The sequence below is a fragment of the Cydia splendana genome, chromosome 4 (genome assembly GCF_910591565.1).
Source record: "Cydia splendana chromosome 4, ilCydSple1.2, whole genome shotgun sequence".
In the NCBI taxonomy this organism is placed as follows: Eukaryota; Metazoa; Arthropoda; class Insecta; order Lepidoptera; family Tortricidae; genus Cydia; species Cydia splendana.
Window position 1 is genome coordinate 16,176,512 of NC_085963.1, and position 17,754 is coordinate 16,194,265.

Genomic DNA, 17,754 nt, shown 5'->3' on the forward strand with positions numbered 1-17,754 from the left:
AAAGCCAGTTGGCTTCCTTACAAAAAGTACTGGGCGACCGTGTAGGATGTAATAAGCGCTTATGAAAATGTATACGTGTGGATGGATGATATTGGCAATTTGATTTTGTCGTCTGGACACGCTTTTAATGGACAAAGTAAAAGCTGTAACAGACAGACGTACCGGACAGCAACCGGGGTCCGGTTAGTATATTTCTTTCTTGCTATCACTTATAGCTGCGTTCTTAACGGAATTATTACGTACTCACTCAATCGAACATGAAACAAGCCTCGGATTGGATCAAAGTCGCGGTCCGGTACGTTTCGGTAGAAAAACTCCGCGAGCCCTTACACAGCTCTGCTTTTTGCTAGTTATAATATGATTATTATAATATGATTATATTGTATTAAGCAGCTATATTTTACGGTTTTACAATAAAACAAAATGGAAAAACAGCTAAATCACGTATGATGTCATAGATAACAGTTAAACTCGATCAGCTGATGTTTTTCCGCCATATTGCCGCAATATTGCCGATTCACGCACATAGTCTGGAGGGGGCTTAAGGTTGTGACACTTGTGACTCGTCCGTACACAAAAAGAGATCGAGGTTTGCAAGATTTGTATTTGACGTGTGTCATTTTCTATGTATTTGTGTCGTCATTACAGATTGGATTTTGTATATAAGTGTGTGAGAAGTGCGACTGTGTGCACCTTTCCCCCCGCGAAAAATGGTAGAGAGATTTGTACGGTGAGATATCGCTTGGGCCCCTCCCTTCCGACGTGTCGGAAGCCGGTGTTGCTCGAAGATAAAAGCCATTCTAATCCAGTTTGAACTCCTAATTTTATTTTTTCAACAATCGTCAAGTTTTTCATGAATATGATATCTTTTAACTTATCAATTAGTGAACTAAATTTAAGTTTATTTTCACTTACTTCCTTGGGTTTGCTCGTTATTTCTGGTAGAACGTCATTGTCATCAGTTTCTATATTTGACAAGTTATTATCAGACATACAGTCATATTTTTCTCTCACTTCGGACTTCCTGCGTTTAGGTTTAGTACGGCTTGCCTTTTTAGGTGGTGTAAACGATACATTATTTTTACCTGGGGCATCACTATGAACTACAGCTTGGGTTGTCACTATTTTTGCATATGCTGTAGGGCTACCGCCAATACCGAAAATCGTCAATTGCGGGCATTTTTCTCTGTCACTCTAATTACGCCTTCATTGGAGTAAAAGAGTAAGATCCCCGCAATTTGCGAATTTCGGTTTTCGCGGTAGCCCCTCTGGTTCGATTACCGCAGGCTCCACTGTTGATGTTTCAGCCACTGAAGTCATCTCAGTTGTCCTAAGCGTCGGGGGAAAGTTTTCCTGATACATCGATGCCGCCGGGGCTGACGGGCTGCTAGAACCTGGTTCATATTTATTCAACGCCTTTTTATATGTACAATTAAATTCAGCCATAATTTTCCTTATGTTTCTTTCTTTTTGGTAGAGCGGACAAATTTTGTCTAGAGCCGTGTGATTTCCTACAGTAAATACAGTTGTTTCGCAATTTGAATGATGACCTCCACACTTAGGACAAGTAGATTTTTTGGAACACGTTTTCTTTGTATGACCATACCGCCAGCAATTGGCACATTGTGATACAGGAAATAAGTATGGTTCAACCTTAACTCGCATTTCATGTATATGTCGTAGTCAGATCGTATAATCCGCCGTATTACATTACGGCTAGCCGTTATCAAAAACAGGGGCGTTTTGAAATGCGGCGGTTCGACGATTAGCCGGATTGTCATTGCGATACGTTCTTCAATAAGGCGGCCAACGTTTAGCCGCATCGTACTACTATTTTAGATTGTAGAGTGACCAGTTCTTTCGGTCGCCTACGTAACCGGAGTTTGACAATGTTTGCAATTTAATTTATTTTTACCATGGTCCCACCGCACTACATGTGTTTATTTTCCAAAACATTTCCTTCGCAACTTAAATAGACGGAGCCCCGCAAGCGGGGCTCCTATTTCTGGGCGGTTTGCCCTTCGGGCATCTGAAGCTACCTAACAAACCTAACCTACTTACCTACCTACGCTTTTTTCCCCAAAGTGTAATGTTTTCACGGACGTCTCACTAAATCAATAGGTAGGTAGGTTAGGTTCGTTAGGTAGCTTCAGATGCCCGAAGGGCAAACCGCTCAGAAATAGGAGCCCCGCGAAGCGGGGCTCCGTCTAGTTAAGTTGCGAAAGAAATGTTTTTTGAAAAGAAACAGTCCGACGAACTCCAGATTTGATGGACACCCCAGCGTTTGTCAGGCAGCGCCACGGGTGTTAAAAATGGGAACTAAAAACTGTCAAAGCGGCGGCTAATGACTCGCTGTATTACATTACGGCTAGCCGTGTTGAAGAACGTATGGCGCCGAATACATTCCGGCGGATTCTCATTCAGCCGCATTCAATCCGGCTAATCGTTAAACCGCCGCATTTCAAAACGCCCCTGTTTTTGAAAACGGCTAGCCGTAATGTAATACGGCGGATTATACGATCCGACTGCGACATATATAAACCAAATATAAACGTAAGGTGGTAATATGGGGCCTTTGAAACATACACGTACGGTCTCACTGTCCTTCCATCCTGATTCATCTGAACTTTTTCTACTTAATCTTTTTACTGTAACTATTTCTACTCCACATGTCATACTCTCTATCATATCTTTTTCACTTAAATCTAAATCCACATCTTTTATAATGCCATAAGAAACACCAACCTCGTAAGTTTTTTGGCACCGCCAGTCCAACTCCTCATGTATAGCAACCTTGGAAATACCACCGTAAGATTGTGAACCCGTTAGTTTATAATCTAACGTAGGTTAGGTTAGGTTAGATTGTAATCTCCCTACCGTCAGTTTATAATTTAACTAGCGATATTATAAACTGACGAGTGTTTACAATTTTACGGTGACAGAAATAAGCCACTCAGCGCTGGTTTCATTATCAAATTGGACAAGCACTTTATATGAATTAACGTACCTGACTCTAATGATACCTAGAATAACTTTTTAATAGCTTCGCTAGCGCAAATTGTTTCGGCAGCTTATCTTTGCAAGTAATGCTTATTTCTGTGCCCACGGATAAGTCTGGGTTAAACACATAACGGCGTTTTGGATTTTTGGTAACTAATGTCCATTCATCGTCGCTATTTACGTGATTTGTAGCTTCATTTGCGCCATCATCTCCATTGTGGGACATTGGTTTTGAAAGCCCCCTCCACACTCGTGCGCGAATCGCGGCGCGTAGCCGCGAACGCGAGTGTGGCGTCGATTTTCGCAGACAGCGAAATCGACTCCACATTCGCGTTCGCCCGCGATTCACGGGCATAGTCTGGAGGGGGCTTTATCCCGACTGTAACATTCGGGACCGCTTCAAATTTATGAAAAACCAGAAAGTTAATAATTTATGAATAATTTAAAACACAAATAACTGAAAGACACGCGTTAATTGAATATTAAATTAATAATTTTACACAAGAGTTTTCAAAACACGTCTTGCCGCCATAAAGGTTTTCTTGTGCAATGTACTTGTACATTGCCAAAGCAAGTGTTATAGGCGTAACACACTACCGCACCGCACCAAGGTCATTGTGGGCCCATAAGTAGGAGGGAGAAAGAGATATCGCTTTCTCCCTCTTACTTATGGGTGCGTCCCACAATGACCTTGATGCGGTGCGATAGTGTGTTAGCTACTTTACCATCTACCGTTCTCGTAGCTACGTTTCCTTGTGCATAGTAGGTTCTGCCATCTTGTGGGCTACATCGGAAGCATAAACGTCAAACCTCCTCTACACTCGTGCGCGAATCGCGGCGCAAAGCCGCGAACGTGATGAGTGTGGAGTCCTGAACGCAGACCTGCGAAATCGACTCCACACTCGCGTTCGCGGCTTCGCCCGCGATTCACGCGCATAGTCTGGGGGGGGCTTCACGTTTACGCCTCGCGCCAAAAATCTGACTGCTCCTATGCTGCCCCCTATACTTCATGCACGCTCCCTATAATAGTGGTAGCACACTATCGCACCGCACCAAGGTCATAAGTAAGAGCGAGAAAGCGATATCTCTTTCTCGCTCTTACTTATCGGTGCATCGCACAATGACCTTGGTGCGGTGCGATAGTGTGTTACGGCCTTAACATTTAACCCGCGGCTTACATTCGCGTGCGAGCCACGAGCCGAGCCGCGAGCCGAGCCACGAGACGCGAATATATACAAAATTTCGTGGGGTTGCCCACGGATTGTATTAAAACGTGGGCCGTGTACATAGCGTGCGCAGCAGTGGGGCTCCGGCCTAAGGGATGGACTCGTGGCTCGCCTCGCCTCGCGTTCGCCTAGCTCGCGTGGAGGAGTTGCCTCTTTATCGCTCGAATATGTAAGAGTGATAGAGAGGTTAGATAACAAAATTTCGGCTGTCTCGTTTGCGGTAGACCCTTAAGGCCCCTGAACATATTGGGCCAGCGTGGGCAAGTCTGGGGGACGCATTTATGCATTAGAGGGAGCAAGTGATATTGCAATCTCATTCTACCGCATGGCTGCGTCCCTTGGAACGCAGCCATGCGGTAGAATGAGATAGCCTTGTTGGGGCCTGCGGGGCCTGCGTTGACCCAATATTGTGACCGATTGTGGTAGTGGCGCCCCCTACGCAGAGTTTCGCGTAATATTCCCTATTAGGATTCAAGTTATTTTTGTGCAAAAAGGATTGGTCCGAAACGTCAATGAAAATAAATCAAAATCTCCCTACCCTTCCCGATAGCGTTCGCGCTATTATCGTTCTAATTTTGTTTGCTTTACATTGAAAATTCGAAACTCACGACTCACGAGAGGTTGAGACTTATTCCTAGCGTCATCATTGGCCGGCTAACCAGTCTAGTCTAGGGAAAATTTTAGTTAAGTAAATAGTAAAACGAATATATATATATATATATATATATATATATATATATATATATATAGGTACATATAACAATAAGTTTAAATATAATTAAATTAAATACAAATCATCAACATCTATGAATTAAAAAAGTTGTGTACTATAATACAAATTGCAACTCGATGACGGCTTAAAGCGTTTAGGGGTCATTTTGTCACGTGACGATAAAGAAGCTTGCACGACGGGTGTGCGCAATGGGCGCGAGCAGCCGGTACGCAGCGCGTCTGCGCTCTCGGACGGCTGGGGAGGTTTCAACCGTAACTCGTGGCGCACACGCAATCGCTCTTGCGCTTGCGCCTTTGCCACGGCCTTCTGCAATTCTGCTATACTGTCCGTACAAGCCGGCAACTTGTCCAATGTATTCGACACTTCCCCTATCTCCGCCGTGTCCGTGTCCACGATCTCCTTATGATCCAACACCATGCCAATATTCAGCTTCAAATTTGTAGTACCATCTCTAAAAAACAAATATATCGATGCTTGGTCTAAGACGCGTAGAGAAAAATTTTCATTTATTTTCAATGCTTTCATTTTAATCTGAAACGGCTTGAATGATTGTGATTGCGTTATCTTTTGACGCTTCTCTTTCAGAAAGTTTTCGAACTCTATGGCTAACATTTCCTCATTGTCTGGTCGTTTAGCGTCTGCTTGTTTGTCACCCATTGCTAGGATAGTGGGATCTTTATATGGCATTTGGGTATCTATCATGACTTGCTGCAGGACTGGGGGATCGTTCAGGGTGTGCCACTTCCAATGAGACACGGGGCCTATGGTTCGATCGAGAACTACTCCTTCGGTTTGGTTATACTTTAACCTGAAATCAATCTGGTTTTTGAGTAAGGTCACTGTGGCGAAGTCCGGCATACTTTATTTTTTTTTGACTTTGGAGTGATCTAGTTCCGTTAATTATTCACCTATGTTACTGCTTGTAATCGCATACGATGAAGAATTTAATAATTAATAGTTTAGCCTTAGTGACAGATCATTTCAAGCATAAATTAAGCAAAAACAATGACATTTTTTAAAATTCGGCGAGTAGACGGACTTCCCGTGCAGTTTAAGGGAAGTCCGTCTAGTTATGATATCAGCCAATCTATGGGTGTGTATATGTTCGTAGTCAAATTCCTAAAAAGAACGGATCGAGACAATGAAAAGTGTATTTTAAACTTGTCAATATACGGTTCAGATTCGAAATAAACACCATTTTTCTAAAACAAAGGCAAGTCCGGCATATACTACCAAGATGGGGTGGTAAACCTTTTTTGGCAAATATTTAAACATAATTATTTTTTTGATTTCCGAAATAAAAGATCAATAGTAATTTTAAAATGAATTTTAATTGTTTCTTTTAATTTACTGAGATCAAAATTTAATAAAGTAACATCATGCGCAACGTCAGGAGGATTTTTTGATACCTTATCAAATGGTTATAATATTAAAGTCGCAAAAACAGTTGGTAATCTCTGATTTAACGAAAGTCCGGCATATGACGGACTTGCCTTGAACATAATAGACGGACTTTCCAACTTAGTCAAATTTTTATATGATAAATTGTGGAACGTATAATTACAAAACTAAGCTAATTTCTGATATTTTAAAAATAGAATAAAGACAATTGGTTCTTATGCTACCTACGTAGTTACTTTCTGATGCACAATCTTTTCAAAAACTAGTTTTAAAAAAAATTTTTCGAACGGTTGTCGCACTATGACTTCGAGTTCAAAACACGAAATGACTTGTTGAGGCGGATTGCTCTGAAGTTGGTTGTCACAGCGCCATCTGTTTTACAGTGACGGAACTAGCGCGAAAAACTGGTTAATCGACTGGACTCCAAAGTCGCATACGCCTTCAAATTCAAAAGTTATAACGTGTTGACGGACTTGCCTTGTAGACGGACTTGCCCACAGTGACCTTACCTCGGCCGCTCCGATACCTACCTATAGGTATCTGATGGCGATTGTACGTTGTCCTTATATATTTGTAGATAGATTACCTACTACCTATGTTCATAAAATATAAGGTACAGCAAGGGAAGGCAAGATATAATTTATGTTAAGATTTAGGATTATCTTTACATTTTATTAATTGTTTAATAATTTTAGTTTTAAGCCATGTATTTCAAACACAATACCTGTATTGTTTTTTTTTTGAATAAATATATGACTATGACTATGTAGGTACATACTTAAAACAGCTAAGTTGTCCAAAGATAATTAATATTTTATAGATAGTGGTCAACAAGGGAAATATATATGTTATAATTCAAGTAATCTCTTCTAGTAGAATGGGGTAGCCCCACGCTGACTATAGCGTTTATCTCACCACCTAAATTAAATTGATCTGGATATTTATCATCTTGGCAAAAGATCCAGATACTCTCAGAGCTATTGCAGCCGCTGGCTGGCCTACTGTTTGCGCAAATGTACCTAAGTACGGTCGAGGAAATTGATTCTTTAGCAATTTGCGGTTCAAGTAAATTTGGTTGTACAATGTACATACTAGTTTATGCTAAGAATGTCGAATGTAAGGTTCGACCGTACATAAATCCTGCTCAGGTATTAAGCTTCAAAGGAGTATCTACCGTATTTTGCCAGTGTGGTCAAACACGATGCCGTTCCCCGAGTAGTCGAAGGTTGCTAGAAGAGTCCTCGGTCTGGATCGGCCCCGCTCATCGGGTTGGCCGGTGCTGTAGACAACAAATCTCTGGCCAGCATTAGTTTCTGAAAGTAACGTAATTAGGTAGATAGGTAAGCTTCTTAAAGTCCTTTTAGATTAAATCGTTCATAAAATGGCCATGCAATTTTACAGCCAGGTGCACCAAGTAACTTCTTAAACAGGTACTCGGGCATTTAATTACAAATTGTATAACCTAGCTAATGTAAAGGAAGATTAGAAAACTTTGGTCACCCATTAATATATGGCCATTGGACGATAACAGCAGCGCAGATTTTTGGTAGAGGATGAGAAAGGCGTCCGTTCACTCCGATTAGCAGCGGCGACTGATACGAATGGGTAGTATATATTATTTTTTCTATTGATTTATTGTGTAATGCTAATGGTTGTTAACCTTCTGCGTCGTAATAATCCAGCGCTAATTTGCCAGTCCTGTAGTACCAGCGACCGTGCCCGTCGTCGTCAAACTCTGCCAACTTTTCACCGGAGTCGTATGTCAGCAATCCTTTGTTTTTATTGTGCTCAAACCAGTCGAACTCAGGCTTGGCTGGCCTCATGCGATAAACGTTCATCTAAACATATATTTTATGGGTAAATATTGTAAATAATGAGAAACTAAGAATTTTACATCTTAATTTCCAACTTTAAAGACGGTACCAAAACCCAGTCATACCTCGTACACGTACATTACGTACATATCAGCTGGATTATATTTGCCATACACCAGTGACTGAGGGAGTACCTATCATTCGAGAGTTCTTAGGTATTGAACTTATACGGGCTTGGTACGGTCAGCCAAGAAAGTGGTCTACCACTTTCTTGGCTGACTATACGATGTAGACTGAGTCCTTCGTACATTTATTATTACCTTTCTAACTACTTTCTCCGTGGGCAGCATAGTCCAGCCCTTTTCAATGAACGTGCGATCGGATAAAGTATACCTTATTACACCTTTAGCTTCCGAGTCGGTGGCCTGAAAAACTTAAAAGGTGAAGGACGTACCTACAATTTGTGAACAGGGCCTATTATTCCCATGTCGACTAGTGATAAGTAATTTTTTCGCGCGAGAAAAGTATTATTTGTGAAAAAAAGAACAGCACTAGGCGACTAAGCTGACTAAGCACACTGCCGGCGACAAACTTTTTAAAGATTTTTTTTTACATATGACTTACCTATAGAGGCGCACAAATTAAAAACCGACTCATCGCGTCATCATCATCTTTTATCTTATCGTCGGCAGTGAGTTAGCTGCCCTTGGATGACATAAACATATGTAGTATGTGTAGTATTATGTATATTTGTAAGTTCATTAGGTACTATACTAACTTGGGTGGATTTCTTCTGGCTTTTCGACATTTTACCGCCAGAAACACTACGAAAATTCGGTTTTCTATATATCTATAGAAAATTATCTTAAAACTCCCCCCTACGCTACAGCTGGGCTCACCTATACTGTTTAGTACCACCAAACCCAATACGAGATGCAAAATGTTTAAGAAAATATAATTAGTACTAGCTTCATTATCAAAATAAAAAACATCTAAAATTCACCTACTCGCGTTATTTGTTTTTTTAGAATGAATCAAAAGTGTCAAGTTAACGTCATCGATATCGTTAGTTTGTATACCATAGTAAGGTTAGGTTAGCTTAGGGTTTGTATAGTTAGTACAATGTTGATGGTTTGCCCATCGAGGGCATCATCCAAGAGAGTATATAGAGTACAGTAGGTCGCACCCAGTCGCAGACGTCGCAGTAGGCTAATAAGCACAGGAGCGTCGCGACAGTCTCGCGGGCCAGATATAGACGACCCATCTTTTTCTAACTTTCGAACTTTGCGCGCGAGCATAGAGAAGTAAGCATAGTGTGCTCACTCCATACCTACACCAGTTTTGATACCAAAACGCCTATTATTTTCGTAGCCGACATTTAGCGGAATTATCAGTACTGGTACTCGATAGACGTCACGTGTGTCGCGACTGACGAAAATTTTAGTTTTCGTTCATCGCAACATCTATTGTCGAGTAGCAGTACTGATCATTCCGCTACTTGACGGTAGATGTCGACTACGAAAATAATATGCGTTTTAGCATAGAGAAATATAGTAAGACAAGAGTGCTCACTCCGTAGATCAGTTTTGGTACCAAAAAGATTAGTATTTTCATAGATTAGTATTATGTTCAGAACATAAGACTTTCGGGTCGGTGCTACATCTATTGTCACTTGACAGTGACACTACTACTACTACTTAAAGTACTGATAATTCCGCTACTCGATGCTAGATGTCGACTATAAAAATAGTGAAAATACTAATCTTTTTGGTACTAAAACTGATGTATGGATGGAGTGAGCACTCGTCTTACTCATGGTATAATAATATACTCCGCCTGGTACTCCATTTCCGTCTTTTCTAGGTCACCTAACTGACACGGGCCTACGTCATCATGCGACAGCGCTATATGATAATATGCGATAGCGCTATATATAGCGGCCATGTTGTTGTGACGTAGGCCCGTGTCACTCTGGGAATGGAAGACCATGTTTTATTAGACTATGGTCTTACTATATTTCTCTATGGTTTTAGTAACTGATGTATGGAGTGAGCACTCTATGCTTACTTATTTCCCTATGGCGCGAGATACTGTCGTGACGTTCCAGTGTTAAGCCTACTGGTCATTTTAAGACGAAACGGGAGCTGAGCTAAAAGTCAATTTTGAGATTTCAAGCTGAATATACCCGTCGCTCTGACGGGGCGTGAGAGACTGTATTTGTGTGTGTAATGCACGCACACAGATGCGTACGCTTGCACCCGCGCGAGCCTCATTGCCGACAATTTGCAATGTTATTTTTCGTGCGTTACTGCCACGAGGCGTTCTCTTATTACTTACTGTGTTGCGATTGAATTTTTTGACCCGGCTTACGTTTACGGAACTCGATAATCTTTCTACTACTGTGACTTGGCTTTGTTTACTTGACTTTGCTGATCAGCTTATTGTTTTGGACTCCGTGAGTTGTGGTTACCTATTGGACCGCACGCAATTCATCTACCTTTATTCAAGTAATTAAGCGTAATTAGCCGAAACCTTTATAAGAGTGTAATTCATAAGAAGTGCATAAGATATAATTTATGTACTGGTTTGCTGTTAGCTTTTAATTGTATCACTTTACATATATGTTACTCAAATAACTAACACGGTTACACTGTTGTAAGAACATTATTTTTCAGGTAGGCCTTATTATACCTACTATAGGCCTTATTACCTCCTAGTACCTTAGTAGTAGTAGTACTACTACGGAAATTGATTCAAAGACTCAAGACTGACTTAAGTGGCAGTAGGGTGTAGGGTTTTTTCTAGGCTTAATGAGTTCGCTGAAGCTTATTTTTTATACTTAGCGGACAGAACCACTAGTTTAACAGTATCAGCTCTAACCACATGTCACCATTTTGTCCTTTACGTAACAAACTCAGGGGCCCAGAATATCCGATGTACCTATCAAATCAAGGTTCTGTACCAAATAAGGCCCGGTTATTATAGTTCGTTATTTTTTAGCATTAGAAAGAAGGTAAACAATCATGACGTGTCTTTTTATTAATAATTATTAAAAAACGCTTTCAAAAATTAGTTTATATTACTTATGAAAGCAAAAGAATATAAAAAAGTACCTATATGATTAATACATACATACATACATACATACATACAATCACGCCTATTTCCCGGAGGGGTAGGCAGAGACCACGGATTTCCACTTGCTACGATCCTGACATACCACTTTCGCTTCCTTCACATTCATAACATTCCTCATACACGCTCGCCGGTTTAGGGTGCTCTTGCTCATTAATATGATTAATATGATTTATAATTCTAACATATTTGCTATGACTTATTTTTCAATGGTAATTTTTAATAAGACATGTCAAAATCTGTTACCTTAATGCAAAAAAAACGAACTTTAAGCGTGCTAACTTTCAAAATTTCATTTTTTATAAGATAGTATAAGTAGATGGGCAAAAATTTTGCGTCTATGTCCACCAGTGAGTAAGTGATTGAGATACCTAAACATTTAACTTTATAATGTAAAATGATATAATTTACTAACCTACTCGTTTAATTTCAGGTAGGTTGAATAAGGAACCAAGTAACCATGGGGAGGAGCAGTATTTACTAACATTTTCTTTTTGGGTCTTCAGAGTGTATCGTTTCCTTTTTTTTGCACATATTACACTTAAATATATATTCTCTGTGTAAACCCTTACGTCTTTCAATGACAAAGGCAAGATCAGCAAATGTACAATTTGTATGATCGTGCCTGATATTTGAGATCACAGAAAATAAATATTTTAAATCCACTATTCTGCGACCTTCTAAAATTTTGTTTTATCATGATTCATGATCAAAAAGCTCGGATTCAATAGTCATATCAAACGTCGATTATGCAGTTGATGATGAGCTTGCATTTTCTACCATTGGTGCTGCAAATACATCAACCGGTGGCGATAAACTTTGCCCTCTTGTAAAACAAATTACTATTGTGATTGTGTCCAGCAAAAGGCCAAAATTCGGTTTACTTTCCTGTTTAAAATATTACTAATTTATTCATATTTCAGATTAGGTACATAGGTAACTGTCTGAATGTTACAATGCCAGCTGGCAAATTCTATCACATTTGTTTGTTTGGTAGTCATGGTAACATTCACTTACATTGATATCCTTATTAAGATCTGTATCTTATTATCCAGACCTTAAAATATTGCCACCGTTGCCCTTTAAAAAAATACTGTTTAAATAATTGGCTACTCAAACAATGCTTCTATAGTATAAATAATGACTACACAAAAATGGGTAGTATTGTATATAATGCACGAAATAAGGCCCGATTCTTAAGCGGGTTTAAATTTTGAGGCCATGTCCGCTAATACTATAGACAAAATATCAAGTTTAATAAACACAAAAAAAAAAACATTGATGGGCCTTATTTTATAATTTAGGCCTTACTTTGTAATTTAAAGTAGAGTTAGGCCAAGAAAAATCTATAGCGATTTTGATAGAACACGCAGTGCAAGTATTATTTCAAACGTCGCTTCTATGAAATTATGACATATAAATAACACTTGCACTGCGTGTGCTATCAAAATTGCTGTAGACTTTTCTTGGTCTGACTCTAAAATATTCTTTATTACACCACAAACATAAAAACAAATTTAAATTTTAAACCCCGCCCGACGTTGCTTAACTTCGGTCAAAAATCACGTTTGTTGTATGGGAGGCCCCACTAAAATTTTTATTTTATCCTGTTTTTAGTATTTGTTGTTATAGCGGCAACAGAAATAAATCATCTGTGAAAATTTCAACTGTCTAGCTATCACGGTTCGTGAGATACAGCCTGGTGACAGACGGACGGACGGACAGCGGAATCTTAGTAATAGGGTCCCGTGTTTTACCCTTTGGGTACGGAACCCTAAAACCGATTTACAATGTAGATAAAGGTAGCAACAGGCGGTCTTATCGCTGTTAGTTCTTATTCTTCGTTTGTTTAGCATTAGAGTGAAGGTGACGTGTCTTTTTTAAGCATGCAATCGTATAATTATTTAGCTTTTTTGTAATAGTTATGTACTTAGTGGTTAATATTAGTATTTACTATTTTTTTTTCAATAATGCTTAAAAACGAAGTATAGACATGACAACCAAATATTAACGCCATTGTAGGGCAGGATATACAGAACATGAATCATTTGTACTGTCACGCTCCGTGATTGTTGAGCCATTTAGGGTTCTAGCTAAATTGGACATTCCATAGAGCACGAGTAAGTATGGAACAACCAATTCAGCTAGGACCCTAAATTGCTCGACAATTACGAAGCGTGCCTGTAGGTACCTAAAAATATTGTTAACCCATTTTAACCATGCAATAAAATATTTTTGATTTTGATTTCTAATTTGAAATATTAGAATCAAAAAGTTCATAATAGATTGTATATCATAACTACAAAAATGTGTTCCCTACTCTCAACCCAAAACCCCTTGTATCTTAGGATCTAGATATTTTCACACAAGACGGTTTATCGATAACTTCTTACATCACTAGATTATCGACATTAAATGTCGACTATTGCCCATCACTTTTCTGGCTGTGTACGTATTTAGAAACATGACTCCGCCCCTAAAATTAGTGCGATAGGGACAACTGCAGCTGAGGCGAAAAATCCTGCGTAAAAATGACAAAAATCGAGGTTTCGTAGTCCTCTTTTTCCTCCCCCAAAACTTAACCAATCGTAACCAAATTTGGAAATCTAAATGATTATGAAATTATCTGTGTCGGACCGTTTTGCTTTTTTGGCTAATTGATATCAGTTTTGAATACCACGCCTCTCATTGCGGCATAGTCTATTAGGCCATTTTGGCCATTTTTGAAGGGCTCTAGCGCCTTAAAAAACAAAAATATCAAAAAAAACAAAACGGTCCGACACAGATATTGACAATATTAATCTGTGTTGAAAAAATCATTGCTCTAGCTTCAAAAACCACCACATTTTATTTTATATTAACCACTAAGTACATAACTATTACAAAAAAAGCTAAATAATTATACGATTGCATGCTTAAAAAAAAACCGGGCAAGTGCGAGTCGGACTCGCACACGAAGGGTTCCGTACCATAATGCAAAAAAAAAAACAAAAAAAAACGAAAAAAAATACAAAAAAAAAACGGTCACCCATCCAAGTACTGACCACTCCCGACGTTGCTTAACTTTGGTCAAAAATCACGTTTGTTGTATGGGAGCCCCATTTAAATCTTTATTTTATTCTGTTTTTAGTATTTGTTGTTATAGCGGCAACAGAAATACATCATCTGTGAAAATTTCAACTGTCTAGCTATCACGGTTCGTGAGATACAGCCTGGTGACAGACGGACGGACGGACGGACGGACGGACGGACGGACAGCGAAGTCTTAGTAATAGGGTCCCGTTTTACCCTTTGGGTACGGAACCCTAAAAAGACACGTCACCTTCACTCTAATGCTAAACAAACGAAGAATAAGAACTAACAGCGATAAGACCGCCTGTTGCTACCTTTATCTACATTGTAAATCGGTTTTAGGGTTCCGTACCCAAAGGGTAAAACACGGGACCCTATTACTAAGATTCCGCTGTCCGTCCGTCCGTCTGTCACCAGGCTGTATCTCACGAACCGTGATAGCTAGACAGTTGAAATTTTCACAGATGATTTATTTCTGTTGCCGCTATAACAACAAATACTAAAAACAGGATAAAATAAAAATTTTAGTGGGGCCTCCCATACAACAAACGTGATTTTTGACCGAAGTTAAGCAACGTCGGGCGGGGTCAGTACTTGGATGGGTGACCGTTTTTATAAATAATGGTACGGAACCCTTCGTGTGCGAGTCCGACTTGCACTTCGCCGGTTTTTTTTAATTTTGTTTTTATGTTTGTGGTGTAATAAATAATATTTTAGAGTCAGACCAAGAAAAGTCTACAGCAATTTTGATAGCACACGCAGTGCAAGTGTTATTTATATGTCATAATTTCATAGAAGCGATGTTTGAAATAATACTTGCACTGCGTGTTCTATCAAAATCGCTATAGATTTTTCTTGGCCTAACTCTACTTTAAATTACAAAGTAAGGCCTAAATTATAAAATAAGGCCCATCAATGTTTTTTTTTTGTGTTTATTAAACTTGATATTTTGTCTATAGTATTAGCGGACATGGCCTCAAAATTTAAACCCGCTTAAGAATCGGGCCTTATTTCGTGCATTATATACAATACTACCCATTTTTGTGTAGTCATTATTTATACTATAGAAGCATTGTTTGAGTAGCCAATTATGTAAACAGTATTTTTTTAAAGGGCAACGGTGGCAATATTTTAAGGTCTGGATAATAAGATACAGATCTTAATAAGGATATCAATGTAAGTGAATGTTACCATGACTACCAAACAAACAAATGTGATAGAATTTGCCAGCTGGCATTGTAACATTCAGACAGTTACCTATGTACCTAATCTGAAATATGAATAAATTAGTAATATTTTAAACAGGAAAGTAAACCGAATTTTGGCCTTTTGCTGGACACAATCACAATAGTAATTTGTTTTACAAGAGGGCAAAGTTTATCGCCACCGGTTGATGCATTTGCAGCACCAATGGTAGAAAATGCAAGCTCATCATCAACTGCATAATCGACGTTTGATATGACTATTGAATCCGAGCTTTTTGATCATGAATCATGATAAAACAAAATTTTAGAAGGTCGCAGAATAGTGGATTTAAAATATTTATTTTCTGTGATCTCAAATATCAGGCACGATCATACAAATTGTACATTTGCTGATCTTGCCTTTGTCATTGAAAGACGTAAGGGTTTACACAGAGAATATATATTTAAGTGTAATATGTGCAAAAAAAAGGAAACGATACACTCTGAAGACCCAAAAAGAAAATGTTAGTAAATACTGCTCCTCCCCATGGTTACTTGGTTCCTTATTCAACCTACCTGAAATTAAACGAGTAGGTTAGTAAATTATATCATTTTACATTATAAAGTTAAATGTTTAGGTATCTCAATCACTTACTCACTGGTGGACATGGACGCAAAATTTTTGCCCATCTACTTATACTATCTTATAAAAAATGAAATTTTGAAAGTTAGCACGCTTAAAGTTCGTTTTTTTTGCATTAAGGTAACAGATTTTGACATGTCTTATTAAAAATTACCATTGAAAAATAAGTCATAGCAAATATGTTAGAATTATAAATCATATTAATCATATTAATGAGCAAGAGCACCCTAAACCGGCGAGCGTGTATGAGGAATGTTATGAATTTGAAGGAAGCGAAAGTGGTATGTCAGGATCGTAGCAAGTGGAAATCCGTGGTCTCTGCCTACCCCTCCGGGAAATAGGCGTGATTGTATGTATGTATGTATTAATCATATACTTTTTTATATTCTTTTGCTTTCATAAGTAATATAAACTAATTTTTGAAAGCGTTTTTCAATAATTATTAATAAAAAGACACGTCATGATTGTTTACCTTCTTTCTAATGCTAAAAAATAACGAACTATAATAACCGGGCCTTATTTGGTACAGAACCTTGATTTGATAGGTACATCGGATATTCTGGGTCCCTGAGTTTGTTACGTAAAGGACAAAATGGTGACATGTGGTTAGAGCTGATACTGTTAAACTAGTGGTTCTGTGCGCTAAGTATAAAAAATAAGCTTCAGCGAACTCATTAAGCCTAGAAAAAACCCTACACCCTACTGCCACTTAAGTCAGTCTTGAGTCTTTGAATCAATTTCCGTAGTAGTAGTACTACTACTAAGGTACTAGGAGGTAATAAGGCCTATAGTAGGTATAATAAGGCCTACCTGAAAAATAATGTTCTTACAACAGTGTAACCGTGTTAGTTATTTGAGTAACATATATGTAAAGTGATACAATTAAAAGCTAACAGCAAACCAGTACATAAATTATATCTTATGTACTTCTTATGAATTACACTCTTATAAAGGTTTCGGCTAATTACGCTTAATTACTTGAATAAAGGTAGATGAATTGCGTGCGGTCCAATAGGTAACCACAACTCACGGAGTCCAAAACAATAAGCTGATCAGCAAAGTCAAGTAAACAAAGCCAAGTCACAGTAGTAGAAAGATTATCGAGTTCCGTAAACGTAAGCCGGGTCAAAAAATTCAATCGCAACACAGTAAGTAATAAGTGAACGCCTCGTGGCAGTAACGCACGAAAAATAACATTGCAAATTGTCGGCAATGAGGCGCGCGCGGGTGCAAGCGTACGCATCTGTGTGCGTGCATTACACACACAAATACAGTTGTTGCTTGTAATAAGGTTGATTTTGGATCTTGCTGTTTTTTGAAATAATACAAATGAGTGTTGCTTGTTCTACGATTTATTGAAGACTGAAGTGTGTTTAGGATAGTACTTATTAAATACGATATGCATGTGTGCGTGGGTCATGCATACATATAAGATTTTTAAAACAGCTTTAACATACCGCCCACCAAAAGGATATTGATTATCCTTTTTCAAAATCAAGTAATCATGCAAAATTTACAACAAAATTAAAATACAATTAATCATTAA

General features: G+C 38.7%; 1 protein-coding gene and 1 long non-coding RNA gene across 2 annotated transcripts in view; one reads left to right on the forward strand and one right to left on the reverse strand.

The window, feature by feature from the left end:
- Nucleotides 1-17,754, forward strand: part of LOC134790059 (uncharacterized) — a 509,644-nt gene that overhangs the window by 131,959 nt on the left and 359,931 nt on the right. The gene's annotated exons all lie outside the window — the stretch shown is intronic.
- LOC134790027 (trichohyalin-like) overlaps nucleotides 5,033-17,754 on the reverse strand; it is a 39,632-nt gene continuing 26,910 nt past the window's right edge. The window contains exons 5-8 of the mRNA XM_063760773.1: nucleotides 8,495-8,599; nucleotides 8,021-8,198; nucleotides 7,535-7,673; nucleotides 5,033-5,767 (exon numbers count right to left, since the gene is read on the reverse strand). Coding sequence (XP_063616843.1) covers nucleotides 5,038-5,767; nucleotides 7,535-7,673; nucleotides 8,021-8,198; nucleotides 8,495-8,599 — 1,152 coding nt within the window. The 3' untranslated portion in view covers nucleotides 5,033-5,037. The remainder of the gene's footprint in view (nucleotides 5,768-7,534; nucleotides 7,674-8,020; nucleotides 8,199-8,494; nucleotides 8,600-17,754) is intronic.